Source organism: Oryctolagus cuniculus, chromosome 10, assembly GCF_051225735.1.
Source record: "Oryctolagus cuniculus isolate XC-2025 breed Fujian yellow rabbit chromosome 10, ASM5122573v1, whole genome shotgun sequence".
Taxonomy (NCBI): domain Eukaryota; kingdom Metazoa; phylum Chordata; class Mammalia; order Lagomorpha; family Leporidae; genus Oryctolagus; species Oryctolagus cuniculus.
Genome location: NC_142876.1, coordinates 102922045 through 102945887, shown reverse-complemented (window position 1 = coordinate 102945887; position 23843 = coordinate 102922045). Strand labels below are relative to the sequence as shown.

Genomic DNA, 23843 nt, shown 5'->3' with positions numbered 1-23843 from the left:
GGGCCCAAGGACCTGGGCCATCTTCCACTGCTTTCTTAGGCCATAGCACAGAACTGGATTGGAAGTGGAGCAGCTGGGACTCGAACCAGCACCCATATGGGATGCCGGCGGCACTGCAGGCCACAGCACTAGCTCCTAGTTGTTGTTTCTAGAAATGTTCTGCCTGTAACATGAGTCCAATTATGCTTTGCCTCATTATATTTTCTCCTAAAATACCATGACCTACATTAAAACTAATTTTATTTTCTTCATTAACGTACATTGCTTCAGATGCAGAATCCCCTCCTCCAGCTTCACTAGACTAACTGGGTCAGAAGTAGACTCCTGTGGTGCCAGCATCGCTGCTGCTTGCACAGGAGTCCCGGCTGCTCTGTTTCTAATCCAGCTCCCTGCTAACGCACCTGGGAAAGCAGCAAATGACGGTCCAACATTTTGGGCCCCTGCCACTCATGTGGGAGACCCGAATGAAGCTCCTGGCTCTGGTCTGGCCCAGCCCTAGCCACTGCAGCCATTTGGAGAGTGAATCAGTGGATGCAAGATCTCTGACTTTTAAATAAATAAACATATATTTTAAAAGATGCCTTTGTAGCATATTTAATCTAGTCCACAAACATTCTTTCTTTTCTTACTCCACTGAGAGAAAAAAAGCATAGGCAGTTCCCTACTTCTTTTCCTAAAACCTTACTATAGTTCCATCACTTTTTTCGGTTAGTCACAAATATATCTGTCTTCTTTCATTTATACTATCATAAGTAATTACCATGAGTACAAGATAATCAATGCTGAAACAATACTGAGTGTGGACTCAGGGAACAGGATGAAAACTTACAGACAGAAGTAATAAGGAAGCAGGTCTTTTTCTTTTTGAAAAATTTTTATTTACTTGAGAGAGAGACACAGAGAGCTCCCATCTGCTTGTTCACTCGCCAAATGCCCTTAACAGTCAGGGCCTGATCAGGCCAAATCCAGGAGCCAGGAACTCCACCCAGGCCTCTCAGGTGGGTGGCAGGGACCCAATCACTTGAGCCATCACTGCTGCCTCTCAGGGTGCACATTAGCAAGAAAGCAGAATTGTGAGTGGAGCTAGGACTGGAACCTGGGCCAACCACCAGGCCAAATGCCCACCCTGGGAGGCAGATTTAGGAAAAGATCTTCTCAAGGTAAGGACCACAAACACCATGAACAGTCAGGTAAAATCAAGAAGTGATGCTACAAAAGGAATTAGTGCATTGAATGCAAGATACCTTGATCCCTAAGGTCTTGTCCAACTACAATATGCCATAAAAACTATGGAAGTCAAATTGTGCAACTCTCTAAATGGTAACTGATAAATCTCTTATTTATTGGATATTAGTACCATTGGTTAAATCATATCAGGTCCTATCCTGGAGTGCCTAAATGAAAATATTTAATGTTAGTGAATTTTGGTTCAATAAGTAACATACAGTGGTGAAGCAAAGAGAGTTACTAAATAGAGGTAATAACTGAAGTACTTTTTATTGCTTTAAGGACTTAAAACTTAATCAGCTCTTCAGGTGCCTCATTAGATACAGTGAGGACAAGGGATTACATATCAATCCTAAGAGCTCTAAGGAAAGCTAAGCAAATGCCCTTCTGTAATCATCAGAAATTGTGTTAAATCTGCTTAAATAACACTAGCAGACAAAACAGAAGTCTAAAAAATGTCATTACCTAAAACCATTGGGAGAAATGAACATAATATATTTTTAAATTATTTTAAGATGGAACATTTCTACTTTTACATGTAAACATTTTTCTAAGATCAATCTAATAGTTATTTCCTTTGTAAAAATTTGAACAATATCATCATACAGTTTATGATTACTCAGTCCCTGAGACTGAGATCTCAAATATAGTAATTTCCCTTTCACAGAGCCATGAATATACAGTATTAAAACCTGTTTAGAGGCCAGCGCTGTGGCTCACTTGGCTAATCCTCCTCCTGCAGCGCCGGCACACCGGGTTCTAGTCCCAGTTGGGGCGCCGGATTCTGTCCCGGTTGCTCCTCTTCCAGTCCAGCTCTCTGCTGTGGCCAGGGAGTGCAGTGGAGGATGGCCCAAGTGCTTGGGCCCTGCACCCCATGGGAGACCAGGAGAAGCACCTGGCTCCTGGCTTCAGATCGGCTCAGCATGCCGGCTGTAGCAGCCACTTGGGGGGTGAGCCAATGGAAGGAAGACCTTTCTCTCTGTCTCTCACTCTCACTGTCTAACTATGCCTGTCAAAAAAAAAAAAAAAAAAATTTAGAGATGGGAGAGGAAGTAGGAGATGGGATGGTTTTCGGGTGGGAGGGAGGTTATGGGGGGAAAACCACTATAATCCAAAAGTTGTACTTTCCAAATTTAAATTAAATTAAAAAAAAAAACTATTTAGAATTAATACTTCATAATACACAAAACAGAATTTGAATTGAGAAAAGGTCCAAGAAAATACACTCCTCTTAATTTCTCCTCAGGTTATACAAATTTTTATTTTTTTAAAGATTTATTTATTTATTTATTTGAAAGGCAGAGTTACAGAGAGAAAGAGAGATCTGCCATCTGTTGGTTCATTCCCCAGATGGCCACAATGGCTGCAGCTGGGCTGATTCCATGCCAGGAGCCAGGAGTTTCTTCCAAGTCTCCCATGTGGGTATAGGGATACAAGTACTTGGGCCATCCTCTGCTGATTCCCCAGGCCATAGCAGAGAGCTGGATCAGAAATAGAGCAGCCGGGACTTGAACCAGCGACCATATGGGATGCTGGCACACGTGGTGGCTTTACCTGCTAAGCCACAGCACCAGCTCCAGGGTTATATCAGTTTAATAATAAATGAGACATTTATCTCTAAACCTGTACTTTCATAGTGGAGGACAAAGTTGAGGCCATAAGAACTCCTAGAAATATGTCTGAAAAAGACAACCATCAAAGCAATGTGCTGAATTTTTGAAAAGTTAGGGATACACATGGCATAGAAAGATGACAGTTTCAATCTTCAAACCAGAGTATATGGGTAGACATTTGGTTTAGTGGTTAAAACACCAGCACCGGCCGGCACCGCAGCTCAATAGGCTAATCCTCTGCCTGCAGAGCCGGCACACCGGGTTCTAATCCTGGTCAGGGTGCCGGATTCTGTCCCGGTTGCCCCTCTTCCAGGCCAGCTCTTTGCTGTGGCCCGGGAGTGCAGTGGAGGATGGCCCAAGTCCTTGGGCCCTGCACCCCATGGGAGACCAGGAGAAGCACCTGGCTCCTACCTTAGGATCAGCGCGGTGCTCGGCTGCAGCGCACCGGCCACAGCGGCCACTGGAAGGTGAACCAACAGAAATGGAAGACCCTTCTCTCTGTCTCTCTCTCTCTCACTGTCCACTCTTCAAAAAATAAATAAATAAATAAATAAATAAAAATAAAAAACCACCAGCACCCCATATCAGAGTTCCTGGGCTTGATTTCCAGCTCTGGCTCCTGACTCCCACCTCCTGCTAATGCAAACCCTGGGAGTCAGTGACAATGGTTCAAGTAAAAGGGCTTCTACCTCATGTGGCACGCCTGAACCTGGATACCAGCTTCAGCCAAGGGAAGGTTACAGACATTTGGGGAATAAACTAGCAGATGAGATTGCTCCCTCTCTCTTGCCAATCTCTCCCTCTCAAAAAAAAAAAAAAAAAAGGTATGTTAAAGAACAAATGGTAACATTTTACATGTAATTATCCAAGAAAGGTTCAATGTTACAAAACTGATTATAACAAAATTCAATGTTACAAAAGGTTAAATGCTAACCAAAATGATTCCATATTTTAAAATAGTAACATCCATGCTATTTGCAGATACAATTTATGGTAACCACTTCATTTCCTCTTATAACAATTATATCAATTACCATCAAGTGATGTTAAAAAGCAAGTCAGAGGGGCCAGCGCTGTGGTGCAATGTGCTGAAGTGCCAGCATCCCCTATGGGTGCTGGTTCTAGTCCTGGCTGCTCCTCTTCCAATACAGCTCTCTGCTGTGGCCTGGGAAAGCAGTAGAAGCTGGCCCAAGTCCTTGGGCCCCTGCACCTACATGGGAGACCCAGAAGAAGCTCCTGGCTCCTGGCTTTGGATTGGCACAGCTCCAGCCGTTGCAGCCAATTGGGGAGTGAACCATCGGATGGAAGATCTCTCTTTCTCTGCCTCTCCTCTCTGTAACTCTGACTTTCAAATAAATAAATAAATCTTAAAAAAAAAAAAAAAAAAAGCAAGTCAGATACAGACCCTGCCCTTTCAGCTTACTGCTTCAATGATATGGACAAACTACAAGCTCTTCAGATGTCAAAGAGAGCAGGAAACTTGTACTTACACATTTGCCCATTGTGGAGTGTGTACATACACCTTACATTTCGCAAGTTATTATTTCATGGGAGTCTTTTTTTAAAAATTTATTTGGCAGATAAAGTTAGACAGTGAGAGACAGACAGACAGACAGAAAGGTCTTCCTTCCGTTGGTTCACCCCCCAAATGGCTGCCACAGCAGGAACTACACCGATCCAAAGCCAGGAGCCAGGTGCTTCCTCCTGGTCTCCCATGCGGGCCCAAGCACTTGGGCCATCCTCCACTGCCTTCTGGGGCCACAGCAGAGAGCTGGATGGAAAAGGAGCAACCAGGACTAGAACCCGGAGCCCACATGGGATGCCGGCAAGCAGGCAGAGGATTAACCAAGTGTGCCAGGCGCCGGCCCCTCATGGTAGTCTTTTATGAATCTGAAAGATACTGTGGTAAGCAGGAATAATGGCTTGTTTAGGTCCTAATATTTTTGTCTGCATATCTGAACTATAGAAATAAAACATCACAAAACCCCAAACTGAGGAAAGCAAAGAGAACAATCTCATCTCCAATTCCCTTTGATATGCAGTGTTGGAATGCTGGGGTAGAGGTTTGATTGTTTGACTCAAACACTTACACTCATTTCTGAAGCTCTGAGAACCACTCCTCACACCAACCCCACAGGCCTGTCCCCCTTCCCAGGGAAGTTCAGGTATCACCCAGGGAGTTCTGCGGAAGAGACCATGAAGAAGCAGGGGCTCTGGGAGCAGGAGCCCAGCCCTCTCCCCGTGAAACCCCCAACCATGGTCAGCACAAGGGTGGCACATGCGAGCTCCAAGCACTCCTCCCCTCCCCCCAGCCTGCCCGTCTATGCCTGCAATTTTCCTAATGCCCTCTCCAAGCTCACACCAAAGCTCCAAGCCCGCCAGGGGCCACACCCAACTGCAACAAGCCTGCCAATGAGCCGTGCCCTCCTGTGAGACTGCTACACAGACACGGGGAAGCCCGGGCCATCCTGCACTCAGCGCTGCTCGCCAGCTCATCCTTGGCTTCATCTGGTGAGTTTCAGCTCCCAAATTAAATTACAACCTGCATGGGGACTACAACTGTGCCCTTCCTCCCCAGAACAACGCCCAGCACGGAGCAGGTGCTCAAGAAATGCTGGGCAAATGTCCATATGTGGCTCCATCTTTGGCCACTACTGACGGTCCCAAGGGGCATGTAACCTCGCTCCCTTCCACACCACCTCCAACCCACGGCCGACAGCCCTGCCAGGTGGACATCGGTTTTCCAGGTACAGGAAGCCTGCTCAGCCCTTCTTTCTCCCTCGGAGCTGTGGGAACGCCCTTTCTTCTGGGCACCAACCTCGGAAATTTCTGGCGTAACAAAGGGAGTCCGCGCGGCCATCAGGAAACCTGGTTTTGAGAGGCTCGCGGCCTCCTCACTGCACTAAGCACCCCTGCCTGGAAGGACGGGAGGCACAGGGTGGGTCCCCATCTGCCATCGTCCTGCTCAGACCAGGGGCCCTCCTGGGAAACCCTGACAACGACGACAGCAGCAGCACCTGAAGCCAGAACACAGGGTCCCGCTGCACCTGGCCTTGGGCTGAACGCAGAACTGGGGCCGCGGCACAACCGCCTTTCTCCTTTCTCACCCAACGTGCCCGGCCCCTGTGGAGCCTGGGCGGCGGGGCCCTTGGGCCCATTCCCGCTTCTCTCCGCGGCGGCTCCTCACACCTGTAAGGGCGCAGGACTCGGACTGTGGTCCCGAGCCTCTCCCACCGCGCCCGAAACCCCAGAGACCAGACGGCGACCGCGGTGGGACCCGCAGATGCTAGCTCCTTAGACCTCCAAACGCGGCCAGGCTGAGAGGGGCCCCGCGACGCCGCCTCCGCCGCCGCGCGACTCCAGCCGGGAGCTCCCGGAGAGCCGTGTTCGCAGCCCAGCGGTGGCCGCCGTCTCCCTCTGTCCACCCTCACCACCCAGGCGCGGCCCCTGCTCACAGCCTGCGAGGTCGCTGCGCTCCAGCAGCGCGATGGTTGCAAACGCAGAGACCAAAGCCCCACGCCCGACCCAGATGTCCCAAGTGCGCCAGCCTGGTGGTATACGGTCTCCATAGCAACGGGGCGCTTCCGGGGACTCCGGAAGTACCGGGTGGTGACGGAAAGGAAGTCCGCGGTCCTCCGTCGAGGATTCGGGTGAGGTTAGGCGTGTATCAGGGAGACGGGAGATGAGGCCAGTCAACCTCGAAAGACTACGGCAGCTGCATAAACGAAGTCTAAGTCGATGTAGTCGGGGAACGAAGGCAGTGGATGAACCAGGAAGCGGGACGGCGGGGCTTCCGGCGAAGAGGAGTTGCGACTACGGCGGCCGCGCAGGCCCCTCTGGTTCGAGCTCCGCGCGCCCAGCTGCAGACGGCGTGCACCCTCGCCCCGCCCTGGTTGGAGTGGGGCTGGCCGGCGAGGCCTGCGCAGTTGCGGCGGCGGGGGAAGATGGTGGAGGACGGCGCGGAGGAGCTGGAGGACCTGGTGCACTTCTCGGTGTCCGAGTTGCCCAGCCGCGGCTACGGCGTCATGGAGGAGATCCGGCGGCAGGGCAAGCTGTGCGACGTGACGCTCAAGGTACCGCGGCCTGGGCGCTGAGGGGAAAGGGGCCGAGCGGGGCGCCCAGGGGCGGGGGACCGGGCGGAGGGGTGGCGGGGAGCGAGCATTGGGCGGAAAGGGCCCAGGCGAGACGGGGGATCGGGGCCGAGCGGGCGGGGCAGAGGCACAGTCTCGGAGCCCTCGGACGGAAGGGCTGAAGGGGCGCCTGTGAGGGCCTGGGAGTGGGCGACGGCGGGGTGGCCTCCTCCCTCCCTGTCACCCCCTGCGGAGGAGGGGCTGGGGCAGCCTCCGTATGCTGGTGGGCGCTGCTGCAACACCCTCTCTGGTCGCGGAGCGGTCACTCCCTGCCCTTGATCGCCAGGTCGCGGTCTCGCCTCTCAAGAGCTTTTACGGGCGGACCTGGAGGTCTTTGGAAGGGGACCCCTCCCGCCCCACCGCCGAGGTGCGGGGCCGGGCCGGGCTGCGGGGAGAGGCGTGGTCCACCACCTGCTCCCCGCCCGCATTCCGGTGGCGAGAGCCTGCCGCCCTCCTGGGCTCCGGGACTCCGCGGAGGTGCGGCTGCAGGTGTGTTCCCTGGCGGGCTTTGGCTGGAAGACTCAGCGTTTATGGATGACCTTGTGTTTGAGAAAGAATTGTGCAGAGATCTTTTTGCCCTTCTTACTCTTCTCATGGTTAAGGCAGTTTTTCCATATATGTGCGTCAGAAACGCCGGAGCTTGTAGAGTGGGATGGTTAAGAAGATGGCTTCGGAGAGGAGGATTTGGATTAATATCTAGTGGTAACCCTGGGCAAGTTCCTTAATCTCTCTAAGCTTCAGTTTTCCAAACGTAAAAATAAAGATGATTCCGAATTCATCACATTAGTGTGAGAACTAAATGAGGAAATGTAAAGTGTTCCTTGTGTTATGCCTGACGGAACTTTTTACTTACTGTAAGCCTCTCCTTTAGAGGACAGAGTGGCAGGATCTTCTCAGGTGGGGAGAGCGGAGCCAAAAGGATTGAGAAAAATGACCTGGACTAAAGGAGGCAGAGAAAGTTCGAATAAAGGAGAGGTGTTTTGGTCCACCTGCTTATGAGATGGAAGGCGTCAAGGCCACTAGAGATTTGTAAGTGGGGGAGCAGTGTGATTGTGGCAGTAATGGGAGAGAATTTTTGCTGTAAGATTTAGGCTGTAAGCTTGATCCAGGTGAGCTTGTGAGACACAGAGAAGCAAAAAGGCCATGGCAGAGTCGGATGGTCACTGCCACTTGTACAGAAATTAAAGTAGGACATTTCACTTCTGTATTTAAAACAAGTACATGGGGGGCCAGCACCGCGGCTCACTGGGCTAATCCTCTGCCTGCGGCGCTGGCATGCCAGATTCTGTCCAGGTCGCCCCTCTTCCAGGCTAGCTCTCTGCTGTGGCCAGGGAATGCAGTGGAGGATGGCCCGAGTACTTGGGCCCTGCACCCCATGGGAGACCAGGATAAGCATCTGGCTCCTGCCATCGGATCAGCGCGGTGCGCCAGCCGCGGCGGCCGTTGGAGGGTGAACCAACAGCAAAGGAAGACCTTTCTCTCTGTTTCTCCCTCTCACTATCCACTCTGCCTGTCAAAAAATAAAAAAATAAATAAATTAAAACAAGTACATGGGGATGGGAGGGTGCATATGGGGGGAACAACCGCTGTAATCCAAAAGTTGTACCTATGAAATTTATATTTATTAAATAAAATCTTTCTATAAAAAATTAAAATGAAGCAAGTACAGACTAGAGCAAACCCTTAGAAAAATTCTTGTATGACTTTCCATTGAAATGCTTTTTATTCATTCAAAGGGACAAGTAAATTATGATAGGTGCCGCCAGGAGTGTCAGTCTGAATTGCTGTGTTAGTTTGAAGGATCTGGGACATAAGAGCTGGTAAAAGGCTTAGGCTAGTGCCGTACAGGCCTGCTGAGAGCATTTGCTTCCCTGGGCTTGGAACTCTGACGTGGAGACTGAGGCATAACTCTGAGCAGTGTGGAGGCTGGGGAGAGGCCAAGCAAACCAGGCTCTGCCACATTTCACTGCCTCCTCCAGGGCTGCTCCGTGGACTCTGTTTTGGCCTCCGTCTTTCATGATGGAGTTCTTCCTGAACTCCTGTATGTCCAGGCTGTTTCTCAAATAAACAGGTACTCAAAAGCTGGCTGGAAGCTTTTTGGTGTGGGATTGTTTACTGATTTGTAGGCCTTCCTGAAGGGGAGTGGTTCTCAAACTGCAGTGGGCATTAGAATCACCTGATGGTCTTGTTTAAATACTGGTTGTGGGACCTCAGCCCAGTGTTACTGATTCACAGGTCTGGCCTGGGCCCGAGAACTTGCATTTCTGACAAGTCCCACAGATGCTTTCATGTGGTCCACCATCATACTGTGAGAGCCATGACTGTAGGGTAATGGATCCGTGTATAGAGTCCATGGCCCTTCCTTCAGGCTGCTTTCTAGGTGGTGTAAGCCTGGCTCTGATTGTCAGCGGCGCCCTCGTTACCCAAGTTTGAGTCTCTGGTCCGTCCTGTTCAGAGTCAGCCTCCTGTCTCCTCAAGGGTGGTGACTGCGCAGTTGCTCCCCTGAGCACGGGGACAGGTGCAGCTTGTTTTCAGCCCCTCCTCATGCTCACGTGAGGAAACTGGAGCCTCCAGTGGTTGAATTCTGGAGAAATTCTACAGTGGCCTGCCATCTTCAGAGCTGAGAATGCTCATCTGAGACAGTTATATGCAGTTGTCTGCTTTTCATCTTCTAAAATTTTGTTGACTTTTCTAATCTGTCTGTTTTTCCTTGGGATGTTTGCTGTGCCTTGATTTCAATCAGAGGCAGCATCCCACAGACTCTGGAGCCAGACTGCCTGCGTTTGCATCTTGATTCTGTCGCACATTAGCTGTGAAAACTTGTAAACAAGGGGGCCAGTATGGCGCAGCAGGTTAAATCACCACTTGTGACACCCGCATCCCATATTGGAGAGTGCCAGTTTGAGTCCGGGCTGCTCCATTTCTGATACAGCTCCCTGCTAATGGATCTGGGAAAGCAGTGGAAGATGGTGCAAGTGCCTGAACCCCTGCACCCACATGGGAGACAGGACAGAGTTCTTGGCTCTTGACTTCAGTCTGACCCAGATCTGGCTGTTGGAGCCATTTGGGGAGTGAACCAGTAGATGCAGGATCTCTGTCTCTGCCTCTTGGTCTACCTTTCAAAGAAATAAATAGCTCTTCAAACAAAAAAACACTAAACAGCTTCCTTAAATACTGGTGATTCAGTTTCTTCATCAGTACAATGAGGATCGTTACCTACCTGAGTCTTGAGGATTCTATTGGTTAATATATTCAAATAACTACATAGAGGATGCCTAGTAAGCAGTAGATATTTGTTAATAAACTTAATGGAGTTTCTAGAGGGAGTGAAGAGGTATATGTACATTCACTCTATCATTTTGAATTTGTTTTAGCTCCTCATTTAATTTTGAGTGATTTTATCTGAACCAAGTGGTCATTGCCTTACTCATTGCTCTGATAAGCTTGCATTTTATGGATAAGGACCAGCTCTCCGACAGGAAGGGACTTGTCCAGGGTCACAGGTTGAGGAATTAGGACTAGACTGCTGCTCTCTATTCTTTCATGTGCTCCTTCTCCACTGTCTCTGACAGTGACTGAACTGATTTCAGCTGCAACAGTGTGACTTGATCTACCTTCAGGTCAGTTGTACTCATCTTTTTTTTTTTAAAGATTTATTTATTTATTTGAAAAGCAGAATTATAGAGAGGCAGAGAAAAAGAGAGAGAGAGAGAGGTCTTCAATGCACTGGTTCACTCCCTAGATGGCTGCAACGGTCAGAGCTGCACCAGTCCCAAGCCAGAAGCTTCTTCTGGGTCTCATCTCCCACACAGGTGCAGGGGCCCAAGGACGTGGGCCATTTTCCCCTGCTTTCCCAGGTCATAGCAGAGAGCTGGATTGGAAGTGGAACAGCTGGGACTTCAACTGGTGCCCACAGGGGATGCTGGCACTGCAGACAGCGGCTTTACCTGCTACACCACAGCGCCAGCCCATGTACTCATCTTTACTATGTGATCTTGTTTTCTGTCTTCCTGAGTTATAGGTAGAGTATGAAAGTGAGCATTAGTAGGCATGCCACATTCTCAAAATTCACTGCGAACTCATGGACCTAGACTTTTCTTTTTGGAAATATTGGAAATCTAAATTCCTTGAGAGCCTGTAGAATAAGTAAAAGGATGACAGAAAAGAGTAATACATTAGCTTTTTTTTTTTTTTTCAAGCAGAGTGGACAGTGAGAGACAGAGAGAAAGGTCTTCCTTTACTGTTGGTTCACCCCCCAGTGGCCGCTGTGGCTGGCGTGCTGCGGCCAGCACACTACGTTGATCCGATGGCAGGAGCCAGGTGCTTCTCCTGGTCTCCCATGCGGGTGCAGGGCCCAAGCACCTGGGCCATCCTCCGCTGCACTCCCGGGCCACAGCAGAGAGCTGGCCTGGAAGAGGGGCAACTGGGACAGAATCCGGTGACCCAACCGGGACTAGAACCCGGTGTGCCGGCTCTGCAGGCAGAGGATTAGCCTATTGAGCCATGGCGCCACCCAAATACACTAGTTTTTTTAAATTATTTTCTGGGGGCCAGCACTGTGGTGTAGCAGTTAAAAGCTGCTGTGTGCAGTGTTGGCATAGCATATGGGCACAGTTTGAGTCCTGGCTTCTCCACTTCTGATCCAGCTCCCTGCAAACATACCTGAGAAAACAGCAGAAAATGACCCAAGTCCTTGGGCCCTTGCACGTACGTGGGAGACCCTGAAGAAGCTCTTGGTTTCTGGCTGTGGATCAGCCCAGCTCTGGCCGTTGTGGCTATTTGAGGAGTGAACCAGCAGATGGAAGACCTCATTTTCTCAATCTCTTTCTTTATCTTCGCCTCTGTCTCTCGGTAATTCTGCCTTTCAAATAAATAAATCTTTTTAAAAAATTACATTATGTATCTATGGTAACTTGAAAGTCATCAGAAAAAGCCCCTGGGGGCTGGCACTGTGGCTCAGCCAGTTAAAGCCCTGGCCTGGGGCCGGTGCCGTGGCTCACTAGGCTAATCCTCTGCCTGCGGTGCCGGCACCCCGGGTTCTAGTCCGAGTTGGGGCGCCGGATTCTGTCCCACCTGGCTCCTGGCTTCAGATCGGCGCTGCGCACCTGCCGTAGCAACCATCTGGGGGGTGAACCAACGGAAGGAAGACCTTTCTCTCAGTCTCTCTCACTGTCTAACTCTGCCTGTCAAAAAAAAAAAAAAAAAAAAAAAGCCCTGTCCTGTAGCGCCAGCATCCCATGGAGGCGCTCGTTTGGGTCCTAGCTACTCCACTTCTGATCCAGCTCCCTGCTAATGCACCTGTGAAACCAACAGGGGATGGCCCAAGTCCTTCAGCTCCTGTACCCACGTGTAAGACCCAGAGGGAAACTCCTGGCTTTGAATCGGCACAGCTATGCCTATTGTGACCTTTTGAGAAGTGAACCAGCATATAGAACCAGCATATAGAAGACCTCTCTCTCTCTCTCTCTCTCTCTGTGTGTGTGTGTGTGTGTGTGCATGCATGTGTCTACCTTTCTCTGTAACTGTAAAAACCCCTGGTCCTTCTTGACATATCATTTTGTCTTAAAGGTTAGAAGGCTAGCAGTCCAATACTACTTATTCTTTTTTTTTTTTTAATTTATTTGAAAGGCAGAGTGACGTAGAGCGAGGTCTTACATCCGCTGGATCACTCCCCAGATGGCAGCAGCTACTGGATCTAGGAGCCAGGAGCTTCTGGATCTCCCACATGGGTACTCAGGCCCAATGACTTAAGACATCCTCCACTGTCATCCTTCACTGCTTTCCCAGGCATGTTAGCAGGGAGCTGGATTGAAAGTAGAGCAGCCAGGACTTGAACCAGCGCCTGTATGGGATACTGTCAGTGCAGGCTGGGACTGTAACCCACTGTGCCACAGCACCAGTCCCAGTCCAGTACTTCTTGACAAAAGATTTGGTCCTAATAGAGTGTTGCATCCATGGAGATTCTCATCCCCTCTCCCCAGTGGGTGATTCCATCTCTTTGGACCAACAGGAACTGGGGCTCAGGCAGCATTTGTCAGGTCTGTCTGGGACCAGCCAGTTGGACAGACTCCCTAGATTCCTTGTTACTCTTGAGATTGGAGCTACCTGGTCCATACATTTTTTTTTCTTTTTCTTTTCTTTTTCTTTTTTTTTTTTTTTTTGACAGGCAGAGTGGACAGTGAGAGAGAGAGACAGGGAGAAAGGTCTTCCTTTACCATTGGTTCACCCTCCAGTGGCCGCTGCGGCCGGCGCACCACACTGGCTCTGCAGGTGGAGGATTAGCCTAGTGAGCCGGGGCACCAGCCCATACATTTCTATTCTCCCTCATCTCTTTGTCTCTTAGTGAGAGAGTAGGGTCACTAAATATGCATACTATTCACAGATTTAGAGGTTTAGGAGAGAGAAGAACCCCCTTCACACACACACTCTTTGTTTTAAAGGGTTGATAAAAGATTATTGAAAGATTTGCTGGCCGGCACCGTGGCTCACTTGGCTAATCCTCCACCTGCAGCACCGCGGGTTCTAGTCCCGGTTGGGGCGCCGGGTACTAGTCCCGGTTGCTCCTCTTCCAGTCCAGCTTTCTGCTGTGGCCTGGGAGGGCAGTGGAGGATGGCCCAAGTGCTTGGGTCCCTGCACCCGCATGAGAGACCAGGAGGAAGCACCCGGCTCCTAGCTTCAGATTGGCACAGTGCCGGCTGTGGTGGCCATTGGGCGAGTGAACCAACTGAAGGAAGACCTTTTTCTCTCTCTCTCTCTCACTGTCTATAACTCTCTGTCGCTGTCTCTCTCTCTAACTCTGCCTGTCCAAAAAAAAAAAAAAAAAAAAAAAAAGAAAAGAAAAGAAAAAGAAAAAGATTTGCTGACATCAGTCTTCACAGCATTTTGCCAAGGCCCCTGCTGAGGCTTTGAATCAGGATCTTAGAATTTAGCTTCCAGAAGAAAATGTCTTTTCAGTGGGTGAAAGGCACAGTACCTAAATATTTCCTTTTGACCTACTAAATCCAGGTACACAGTTAGCACTGAAATTAGATTCAAGAGCTGAACATCCGGGTCCGGAATCATGCCAGACTTGTTGTCACCGCTGGTTTTGTGATGATAGAATAGGTGGAGAAAGATAGCAGGAAATGAAGTAAGGACTTGTTGATGCATGCCATTTTTATGTTGTGTGTAGTGCAGTGAGTTACACAGGGATGATTTCAGAGCTAGAATGATCATATTTAAAGGAGGCTGTAGAAGCCCTTTATCAAAGCTATTCATTTTACAGATTAAGAAACCCTAAGGCCTGGAGCTATTAAGGGATTTGCCCAAGGCATAAAGCTGTGTTAGCTGAGCCCCAGCACAGCTGTTTATTGGTGGAAGCAATGCTTTCACATCCTGTCAGGTCACCCAGCTGCCTTGGTGGTGGTAGGAAGCAGAGAGAAAAACCACCTTTAATGTCATCTTTGTGCATGAAGGGCGGTGATGTGTGTGTCCAGATGCAACACCACGTCTCTCTCTTTCAGGAAAGAAGAAAGATGCAGGATTTTTCTGCTGGTCTTTTAGACCACTGGAATCTTGACTGCTTTTGACTTTGAAATGACTACACCATAGCACCGGCCGCACTCCTGGGGTTTTCTACTGGCTTTTTTTTTTTTTTAAGATTTATGTATGTATTTGAAAGGCAGAGTTTCAATGAGGCAAAGGCGGAGAGAGGGCAGGGAGAGAGAGACAGAGAGACACAGAGAGGTAGGTTTTCCATCTGCTGTTTCACTCTGCAAATGGCTGCAACAGCCAAAGCTGGGCTGATCTGTAGCCAGGAGCTTCTTCTGGATCTCCCACACGGGTTCAGGGCCCCAAGAATTTGGGCCATCTTCTGCTTTCCCAGGTCATAAGTAGAGGGTGGGATTGGAAGTGGAGCAGCTGGGAAATGAGCCAGCGCCCATATGGTATGCTGGCACTGCAGGTGGCAGCTTTATCTGCTACGCCCACAGTGCCAGCCCCTCTACTGGCTTTTTTATTTATTTATTTTTTTAAGTAGTTGTATTCATCTTCAGCCTTGTTTTCTTTTCTTTTTTCTTTTTTTTTTTTTTTAATTATTACTTTTTGAGAGAGAGGGGTCTAGCATAGTACCATCCATTGGTTCACTTCCCAAATGCCCACAATATTCTCTGTCTGGGACTGAAACTGAGAACCAAGAACGCAATTTAGGTTTCCCATGCAAGTCACAAGAACCCAATTACTTAAGCCATCACTGTTTCCTCTCAGGGTCTGCATTGGCAGGAAGCTGGCGCCAGGAACCAGGACCAGGAATAGAACTTGGGTACTCCCATGTGGAATTCAAGTGTCTTAACCAGTGGGCTAAATACCTGAGCTCCCTTTGTATCTTTTAAATGACCAATTGAGGCTGAGAAAATCAATATTTTCCTTAAGGAGCAGAGCACTTGTGGAAAGAATTTCATATTCATCAGCAATTCTGTTTACGTTATGGGTAAAGCTGTTAAATTTGTACACCACTTGGGTGAATGAGAGCTTGAAGCTGGCTGACGTGGGTGGAGCTACAGCCTGGGAAATCTGTTACCAGCCAAGGAGCATTCATGGGGTTCTCCCTGAGGCTTCAGGTGCTTGGCTGGCTGGTGAGGTTAAGAAGCCTGTGTTGAGGATGCTTCTTACTGTAGACAGTTCCTTTAATGTTCCTGGTACTGTATTGGCTGCCCCCTGGTTTAGCTTGCATGCTGGTTAAAAATGACAGCACATTGTTTTACTAAAGATGTGTTCCTAGCTCTTTTTAAATTACAAGTGTGAAATCTACCTTGCTACTTCAGACTTGATGACTGTTGGTACTTGTGTTGCTTCTTTGGCATGGAACCAACCAGCTTACCTGCATTTAGCTTTGGAAGACCTTATGAAGAACACCCAACAGCTCATGATACCACCACTTGTTTCCAGGTGGGGTCAGAAGTGAGTCAGAGGGTGTGGTGAGGACCAAGAGTATGCTAACATTTTCTGTAAAGGGCCAGGTAGTAAATATTTGGGGATTTGGGAGGATTGATACTGTTCCAAATGCAACACACTTCTGATGTGATGCAGAAGCAGCTGTACACAATACGTAAATGAGTAAGTGTGGCTGTGTTCTAATAAAGCCTTATTTACAAGAACAAGCGTGAACCAAACCCAGTTGGCTGTATTTACTAACCTCTGTTGTATGTGGATACCACCTTTGTAAAGTTTAAGGTTTTTAGAGTAAGTTACTCCAATGATTGCTTTCTTGCCTCAGTATATATTTACTGTAATCTCTGATTATTCTTTTTTTTTTAATTTATTTTATTTATTTGACAGAGTTACAGAGAAAGGTAGAGACAGAGAGAGAGAGAGGTCCTCCATCTGCTGGTTCACTCCCCAGATGGCCACAATGGCTGGAGGCTGCGCCAATCTGAAGCCAGGAGCCAGGGGCTTCTTCCAGGTCTCCCACGTGGGTGCAGGGGTCCAAGGACTTGGGTCATCTTGTACTGCTATCCCAAGCCACAGCAGAGAGCTGGACTGGAAGAGGAGCAACCGGGAGAATCCAGTGCCCCAACTGGGACTAGAATCTGTAGTGCCAGCGCCGCAGGCAGAGGATTAGCCAAGTGAGCCACGGCGCCGGCCCTCAGTAGACTTTTCTAGGCCTGCCAGGTTTGTTCACTCAAGGTCCTCCAGATTGGCCCCTTCCCACCATTCTTTTCTAGGTGCCCATGGTCTCTTCTTACATTGCAAGCTTTGTCTTCATGACCCATGTTCTTCATGTCCTGGATCTTTGCTCTAGTATTTCTTTGGCCTGGAGTATCTGCTCACATCTGCTTATCGATGCTTCAAGGCTCCTTTCATATTTTCTCAAGGAGGGAGAAATAGCCAATTACTCCCTCCTCTGTTTTTCTAAAGCACTTTGCATTTGTGTCTGTTTAACATCATCTTCTGATCACAAGTTTGTACACCTGTCTCTTCGCCAACCTGTAAGTTTATGTTTGGCAGATACCATGCCATCTTTGTTTTGCCTTGCCTGTCCTGTGACAGTGGTTGTCAGAGGTTGGTGGAGAGGACATTGTGTGAAGTCCCAGCATTCTTTTTTTTTTTTTTTTTTTTTTTTTTAAGATTTATTGTATTGTATTTGAGAGGCAGAGTTACAGACATAGGGAAAGACAGAGAGAGAGGTCTTTGATCTGCTGGTTCACTCCCCCAATGGCCACAGCAGCTGGAGCTTTACCGATCCAGTGCCAGGAGCCAGGAGATTCTTCCAGGTCTCCCACACAGATGCAGGAGCCCAAGTACTTGGGCCATCTTTTATTACTTGGGCTATCTTCCACTGCCTTCCCAGACCACAAACAGAGAGCTGGATTGGAAGAACAGCCGGGACACAAACTGGAGCCCATGTGGGATGCCACCGTTGTGGGCAGAGGCTTAAACTACTACGCCACAGCGCCGGCCCAAGTCCCATCTTTCTGAAGATAGTCTTACGTCTCTCCAAGTGAAGTTATTTGCTCTCTGTTCCATTGTACCTTAAAACCCCTCATTTTTTTTTCAGACTATGAATACATATTTAATAAAAGTGACAAGTGAGTTAACACAAAGATCTTAGAACACTAACACCAAGCATGAAATAATTTGAATAATTACAACATAAGGTTTTAGAATACAAATTAGAAAAGGCATTTTAGAAGTTTGCCTTAAAATTAGAAAATACTGTCAACTAGATAGAAAGAATAGCCCTAATGACATTACCAATGAAGACAAAAGGTAAGTATGATTTTAAGTACATAAGGAAAAGTAGGCTGTCAATAAGACAAAGAGTGTGGAAAACCACTACAATATAATATTTGCTCAGCTAAACTAATAGCAAATGATATCTGCCCTATTAAAAGGATGCTTATTTTAACGTCTACTGTTATAAGAGGAAAGAGGTGTAGGTATAATCAAAGCTTATCCATTAGATTCAAAGACTTACTCAACTTGATAAATCTTAGGCCCTACAGCCTAGTAGGCACGAGAAACCACTTGTAATATGAGTATTGAATTCATTCCAATGACCATTAAGTTGCATTAATGGCCGGTGCCGTGGCTCACTAGGCTAATCCTCCACCTTGCGGCGCCAGCACACCGGGTTCTAGTCCCGGTCGGGGCGTCAGATTCTGTCCCGGCTGCCCCTCTTCCAGGCCAGCTCTCTGCTGTGGCCAGGGAGTGCAGTGGAGGATGGCCCAGGTGCTTGGGCCCTGCACCCCATGGGAGACCAGGAGAAGTACCTGGCTCCTGCCATCGGATCAGCGCGGTGCGCCGGTTGCAGCGCGCCGGCCACGGCAGCCATTGGAGGGTGAACCAACGGTAAAGGAAGACCTTTCTCTCTGTCTGTCTCTCTCACTGTCCACTCTGCCTGTCAAAAAAAAAAAAAAAAAAAGTTTCATTAATATACTAATATCAAACTATTTTAAGACAGATTTAAGGGGCTGGCGCTGTGGCATAGCAGGTAAAGCCGTCGCCTGCAGTACTGGCATCCCATATGGGTGCCAGTTCTGGTCCCGGCTGCTCTACTTCTGATCCACCTCTCTGCTATGGCCTGTGAAAGCAGTAGAAGATGGCCCAAGTCCTTGGGCTCCTGCACCCGCGTGGGAGACCTGGAAGAAGCTACTGGCTTCAGATCGGCACAGTTCTGGTTGTTGCGGCCAACTGGAGATTGAACCAGTGCGTGGAAGGCCTCTCTCTCTCTCTGCCTCTCCTTCTCTCTCTGTGTAACTGACTTTCCAGTAAATAAATCTTTTTTTAAAAAAAAAAGGACATTTAATTTGATTCATCATTGTCATTTTTAGCTTGATTTTATAAAACAAAAAAAGTTTAAAAGTTTTATATCACAGGAAATTAAACAATAGAAATATTTGTTGTGGCCGGCACTACGGCTCACTAGGCTAATCCTCCGCCTGCAGAGCTGGCACTCCGGGTTCAAGTCTCGATTGGGGCGCCGGATTCTGTCCCGGTTGCTCCTCTTCCTGTCCAGCTCTCTGCTGTGGTCCGGGAGTGCAGTGGAGGATGGCTCAAGTCCTTGGGCCCTGCACCCATATGGGAGACCAGGAGAAGCACCTGGCTCCTGGCTTTGGATCAGCGTGGTGCACCGGCCGCAGCGCGCTGGCCACAGCGGCCTCCGGGGGGTGAACCAATGGTAAAAGAAGACCTTTCTCTCTGTCTCTCTCTCTCACTGTTCACTCACTCTGCCTGTCAAAAAAAATTAAAAAAAAAAAAATATTCATTGCTTCATGGGCTCAACTTACATAAATTAAAATAATTAGAAATCTTTTTCAATATAGAACAATGAAATAAATGACAAAAGGATACAATAAAGCAACATTTTCTTTACTCTGGGATTACTAGTTACTTTTAGGATCTAAACAGACAATCTGAATTTCAGACTTCTTTTCCTGTACTTTATGTTTATAGTTATCTGTCTATATTCTGAATCAAGCTACTTGACCAAAATATCTGATTTATTTAAGTGTTTAGCTTCAAAACAAAGGTTTTCTGTTTACAGTTACTACCTTGAAAGATCAGTCATTACAATGCTGATGAAATCTGCTATTTCCTTTTGCGTGATGTGCAATTAATTTTAACTCTGTAAGTCAGATACCCCAGAAATGGAAAAATTATGTACAATTCATTAAAGTATAATGTTGGTTTTCTGCATCTAAAACTTAACCAATGAAATAAAATTTATCAACTACAGTTGACTTCAAGAAAAGCCACATTTGAGTATTATATTATTTTCCTAACTTTGTGGATAGTTGTAGTAAACACACGTGGGAGACCTGGAAGAAGCTCCTGGCTCCTGGCTTCAGAGTGGCGCAGCTCCAGCCGTTGCAGCCATCTGGGGAGTGAACCAGAGGATGGAAGACCTTTCTCTCTGTCTCTACCTTTCTCTGTAACTCTGACTTTCAAATAAATAAAATAAATCTTATAAAAAAAAAAAAGAACAGTTGAATCAGAAGTGGAGCATCCAGGACTCAAACTGGCACCCACATGGGATGCCAGTGCTACAGCTAGAGGCCTAACCTTCTACACCACAGTGCCAGTCCCAGTGTGCTTTTAAATACCACCAAAAGCACAGATGGAGTCCACTGTGTTTTATTTTTCTTGCCATTGTTTCCCAGTCACATAGGTTGTTGAGGACTGATCACGTCTGCTTTCAGCACGATGGATAAGCGTCCCTCTTCCCAAATTCTAGGCTGCTGGACAGGCCATCAGCTCTCAGAGTGAAGGTACATTTCCATACATGCCACTTTGTTAGAAACGCACCTGAACAGCGTAGCTAGTATGGCTTGCTTATTTCTTTAGTTCTGGGAATGCCCTCTTAGCCTGGAAATCAAGTCCCATTGCCCCAAGTTGGGCCAAATCTTTACCTGATTTTTCTGATAAAATTAGAGAGTGACACTCATTACTTTGCCACCTCTGAGCTCCCATTTTGACTGGCTCCACAGTCAAAGGTCAGCAGTTTAAAAGAAGAAGTGAGGGGACAGCCCTGTGGTGTGGTGAGAAAGGTTGCCACCTGCAATGCTGGCGTCCCATGTGGGTGCTGGTTCAAGTCCCGGCTGTTCCATTTCCAATCCAGCTCTCTGCTATGGCCTGGGAAAGCAGTGGAAGAAGGCCCAAGTCCTTGGGCCCCTGCACCACATGGGAGACCCAGAGGAAGCTCCTGGCTCCTGGCCTCAGATCAGTGCAGCTCTGGCCATTGCGACCAGTTGGGGTGAACCAGCAGATGGAAGACCTCTCTTTTTCTCTCTCTGTCCTTGGAACAGAGGAAGGTCTTGACTCCTGGCTTTGGATCCTCTTCCTCCCTCCCTCCCTCCCTCCCTCGCTCCCCTCCCCTCCACTCCCTTCCCTTCTCTTCCCTTCCCTTCCTCCAACCTTCCTCTGCCTCTCTGTAGCTCTGCCTTTCAAATAAATAAATAAATCTTTTTTTTTAATGCAGTCTTCCTTTCTGTGGGAAGAATATTCAGCCTAGATGGAGAGACGTTCATTAGGGACAATATTATGTGTGCCACAGTGGAGACTTGTACCAGGTGCCACCAGAAGGTAAGAGCTGAGTGCCTGGAAGCCAGGGAGGGCCCTCAAAGGAGAGAGCACTGGAGCTGTATGCTGAAGGATGAGGAGTAACTCACTGGGTGGAGAAACAGAGGAGAGGGATCGCCAGCAGAGGGGACAGGACACAATTCTGGAAAAATGCTAGCAGCTTAGAGAGAGGCATGGAGGGGGGGATAAAACTGGATGAGGTAAATTGGGGCCAGTTTAGGATTTAGATTGGAGTTAGGCAGTAGGATACTGCAATTTCGGGGGACAGACATGACAATTCTCTATTATATGAGTATGCACGGGTTTATTTTGGTTTGCATTAAAATAAACATCTTTTGACTCCATTTTTCCATGAACTTTTGAGGCACCCTCGTGTTAAGTTGACTCATTAAGAGATTGCACTTGTTCAACAAATACTGAATGTTAATTGTCAGATTGCTTCAGGAAACATGAAATACACAGATTTCTCCTTTGATGGAACTCTTAGTAAGGATAGGTAAGTTAGTTACGTTAGGCCACCACCATTTGCTCTTGTCAAGGTTACCAGTGACTTCCATGATTCTGAGCTGCCCAACAACCACAGAGATCTCCCTTGTGCAGCCGCCTTGTATTCACACTCATCCCCCTTGTCCCACCATCCCTCTGGAAACCACTACTTTGTTCTTTATCTCTCATTTTAAGAACATTGTGGGGCTGGTGCTGTGGTACAGCAGGTTAAGCCACCGTCTACAGTGCTGGCATCCCATATGGCACTGGTTCAAGTCCAGGCTGTGGTTCCAGTCCCAGCTGCTTCACTTCCAATCCAACTCCTTGCTAATGCGCCTGGGAAAGTAATGGAGGATGGCCCAGGTATTTGGCTCCTGTACCCACGTGAGAGACTGGGATGAAGTTCTTGGCTCCTGGCTTTAGCCTGGCCCAGGCCTGGCCATTGCTGCCATTTGAGGAGTCAACCAGTGGATAGATCTCTCCCCTTCTCTCTCTGAAATTCTGACCTATAAATAAATAAATAAATTTTGGGGGAAAAAAAAAGTTGTGTACATGGAATCATGAATATGTGACCTTTTAAGACTGGCATTTTTCACTCAGCATTGTGCCCTAGACAGCTATCCAAGTTATTTGTGTATTGGCAGTCTTTCCTTTATATTTCTGAGTAGAATTCCATGGTAATTATACCATAGTTTGTTTAATCATTTTCCCATTGAAAAACATTTACAATTTTTGGCTATTATAGATAAAGCTGCTGTGAACATTGCTGTATAGGATTTTATATGAACTCTTGCAATAAATAGATTTTCATTTCTCTTGAGATAAATGCCCAAGAGTACAATTGCTGTGTCATACAATAACTGCTTTTTTTGTTTAGAAGAAATAGCCAAACTATTTTCTGAAATGGCTGTTCCTGTGTTCCCACTAGCTTCTCTGTGTGTAATGGTTATGGTTGTATGTGTCAACTTGTGTCCAATTGTTTGGCCAAACACCAGTCTAGATAGTACTGTGATTTTTTTTTATGTGATTTCATTTGAATTCATAGACTTTGAGTTAAGCAGATTTTCTGATGTGGTATGTAATGTAGGTGGGTTTTATTCCAATGTTTAAGGTCTTAACAAAAATTAAGTTTCTTAAAGAAAAAAACAGTTCTGTCTCAAGATTGCTTGATAAAAACCCTGCCTGCGTTTCCTGCCTGCTCTCCTGCCCCATGTATTTGGGGCTCAGGAATGTAACATCAAATCTTAGCTGAATCTCCATCCTGCAAGCACACCCTACGGGTTTGGACTTGCTGGTCCCCGCAGTCACATGAGCCAATTTCTATAGCCAATCGCTATCTCCCTCCCTCCCTCCGTAATAAGAAATGTATGTCCTGGGTTTCTCTGGAAAACCCTGGCTACTTTAGTAAGTGACCTAGTTCTTTTGCATCCTCATCAGAATTTGGTTATATCACTATCTTTATTTTATCACTATTTTTTATTTTAACCATTCTATTAAATGTATAATGATTGTGATTTAAATTTCCGTAGTAGGTAATGATGCCATAAATCTTTTATTTATTTGTAATCTGTATTTAAAAAGGATTTAAAAATCAGGTTTTAAAAAAAGATTTGTTGAAGCCTGTTGTGGCATACACAGCAGGTTAAGCCGCTGTCTATGATACAGGCATCCCATATGGGCACTGGTTTATTTATTTGAAAGGCAGAGTTGCAGAGAGAGAGGTAGACAGAGAGAAATCTTATATCCACTGGTTCACGCCCCAGATGGCTGTGATGACCAGGGCTGGGCCAGATCGAAGCCAGTAGCCAGGAGCTTCTTCCAGATTTCTCACGTGGGTGCAGAGACCCAAGCACTTGGGTCATCATCCATTGTTTTCCCAGGCATATTAGCAGAGAGCTGGATCAGAAGCAGAGCAGTTGGGATTTGAACCACCGTATGTCCATATCATAGGTGGCAGCTTACACTGCTGTGACATAAAACAGGTCCCAGTATATCCTTTTTGATGATGAAATATCACTTCATGTCTTTTGCCCATTTTTTCATTGGATATTTTAAAAATTATTTATTGCATATTTCTATTTATTTGAAAGGTAGAGAGGCAGACAGAGATCTGCCGTCTGTTGGTTCACTCTCCAAATGCCCACAGCAAGTAGGACTGGGCCAGATGTAAGCCAGGAGCCTGGAATTGAGTATGGGGTCTTCCATGTGGGTGGTCAGGACCCAGACATTGGAGCGATCATCAGCTGCCTTGCATGGTGCGCTTTAGTAGGAAACTAGAATTGGAAATGGAACTGGGCCTCAGATCCACGTATTCCGATATGGAATGCAG

The 23843-nt window shown here is 47.5% G+C and overlaps 1 protein-coding gene and 1 long non-coding RNA gene across 7 annotated transcripts in view; both read left to right on the top strand.

Moving 5' to 3' along the window:
• The window catches only part of LOC138844108 (uncharacterized), a 56852-nt gene extending 52624 nt beyond the window's left edge, over window positions 1-4228 (top strand). Inside the window, exon 3 of the long non-coding RNA XR_016214866.1 lies at window positions 3992-4228. This is a non-coding gene — a long non-coding RNA (uncharacterized LOC138844108). The remainder of the gene's footprint in view (window positions 1-3991) is intronic.
• A 2200-nt stretch (window positions 4229-6428) lies between these two features.
• KLHL18 (kelch like family member 18) overlaps window positions 6429-23843 on the top strand; it is a 69053-nt gene continuing 51638 nt past the window's right edge. For 4 of the 6 annotated variants that reach the window (XR_016214864.1, XM_089306398.1, XM_070050930.2 and 1 more), the window contains exon 1: window positions 6429-6913. Coding sequence is in view for 3 of the 6 variants with exons in the window: in XM_089306398.1 (XP_089162524.1) it covers window positions 6605-6913 (309 nt within the window). In the remaining 3 variants the exon portion in view is untranslated. The remainder of the gene's footprint in view (window positions 6914-23843) is intronic. The other 2 variants (XM_089306399.1, XM_089306400.1) reach the window with 2 other exon arrangements.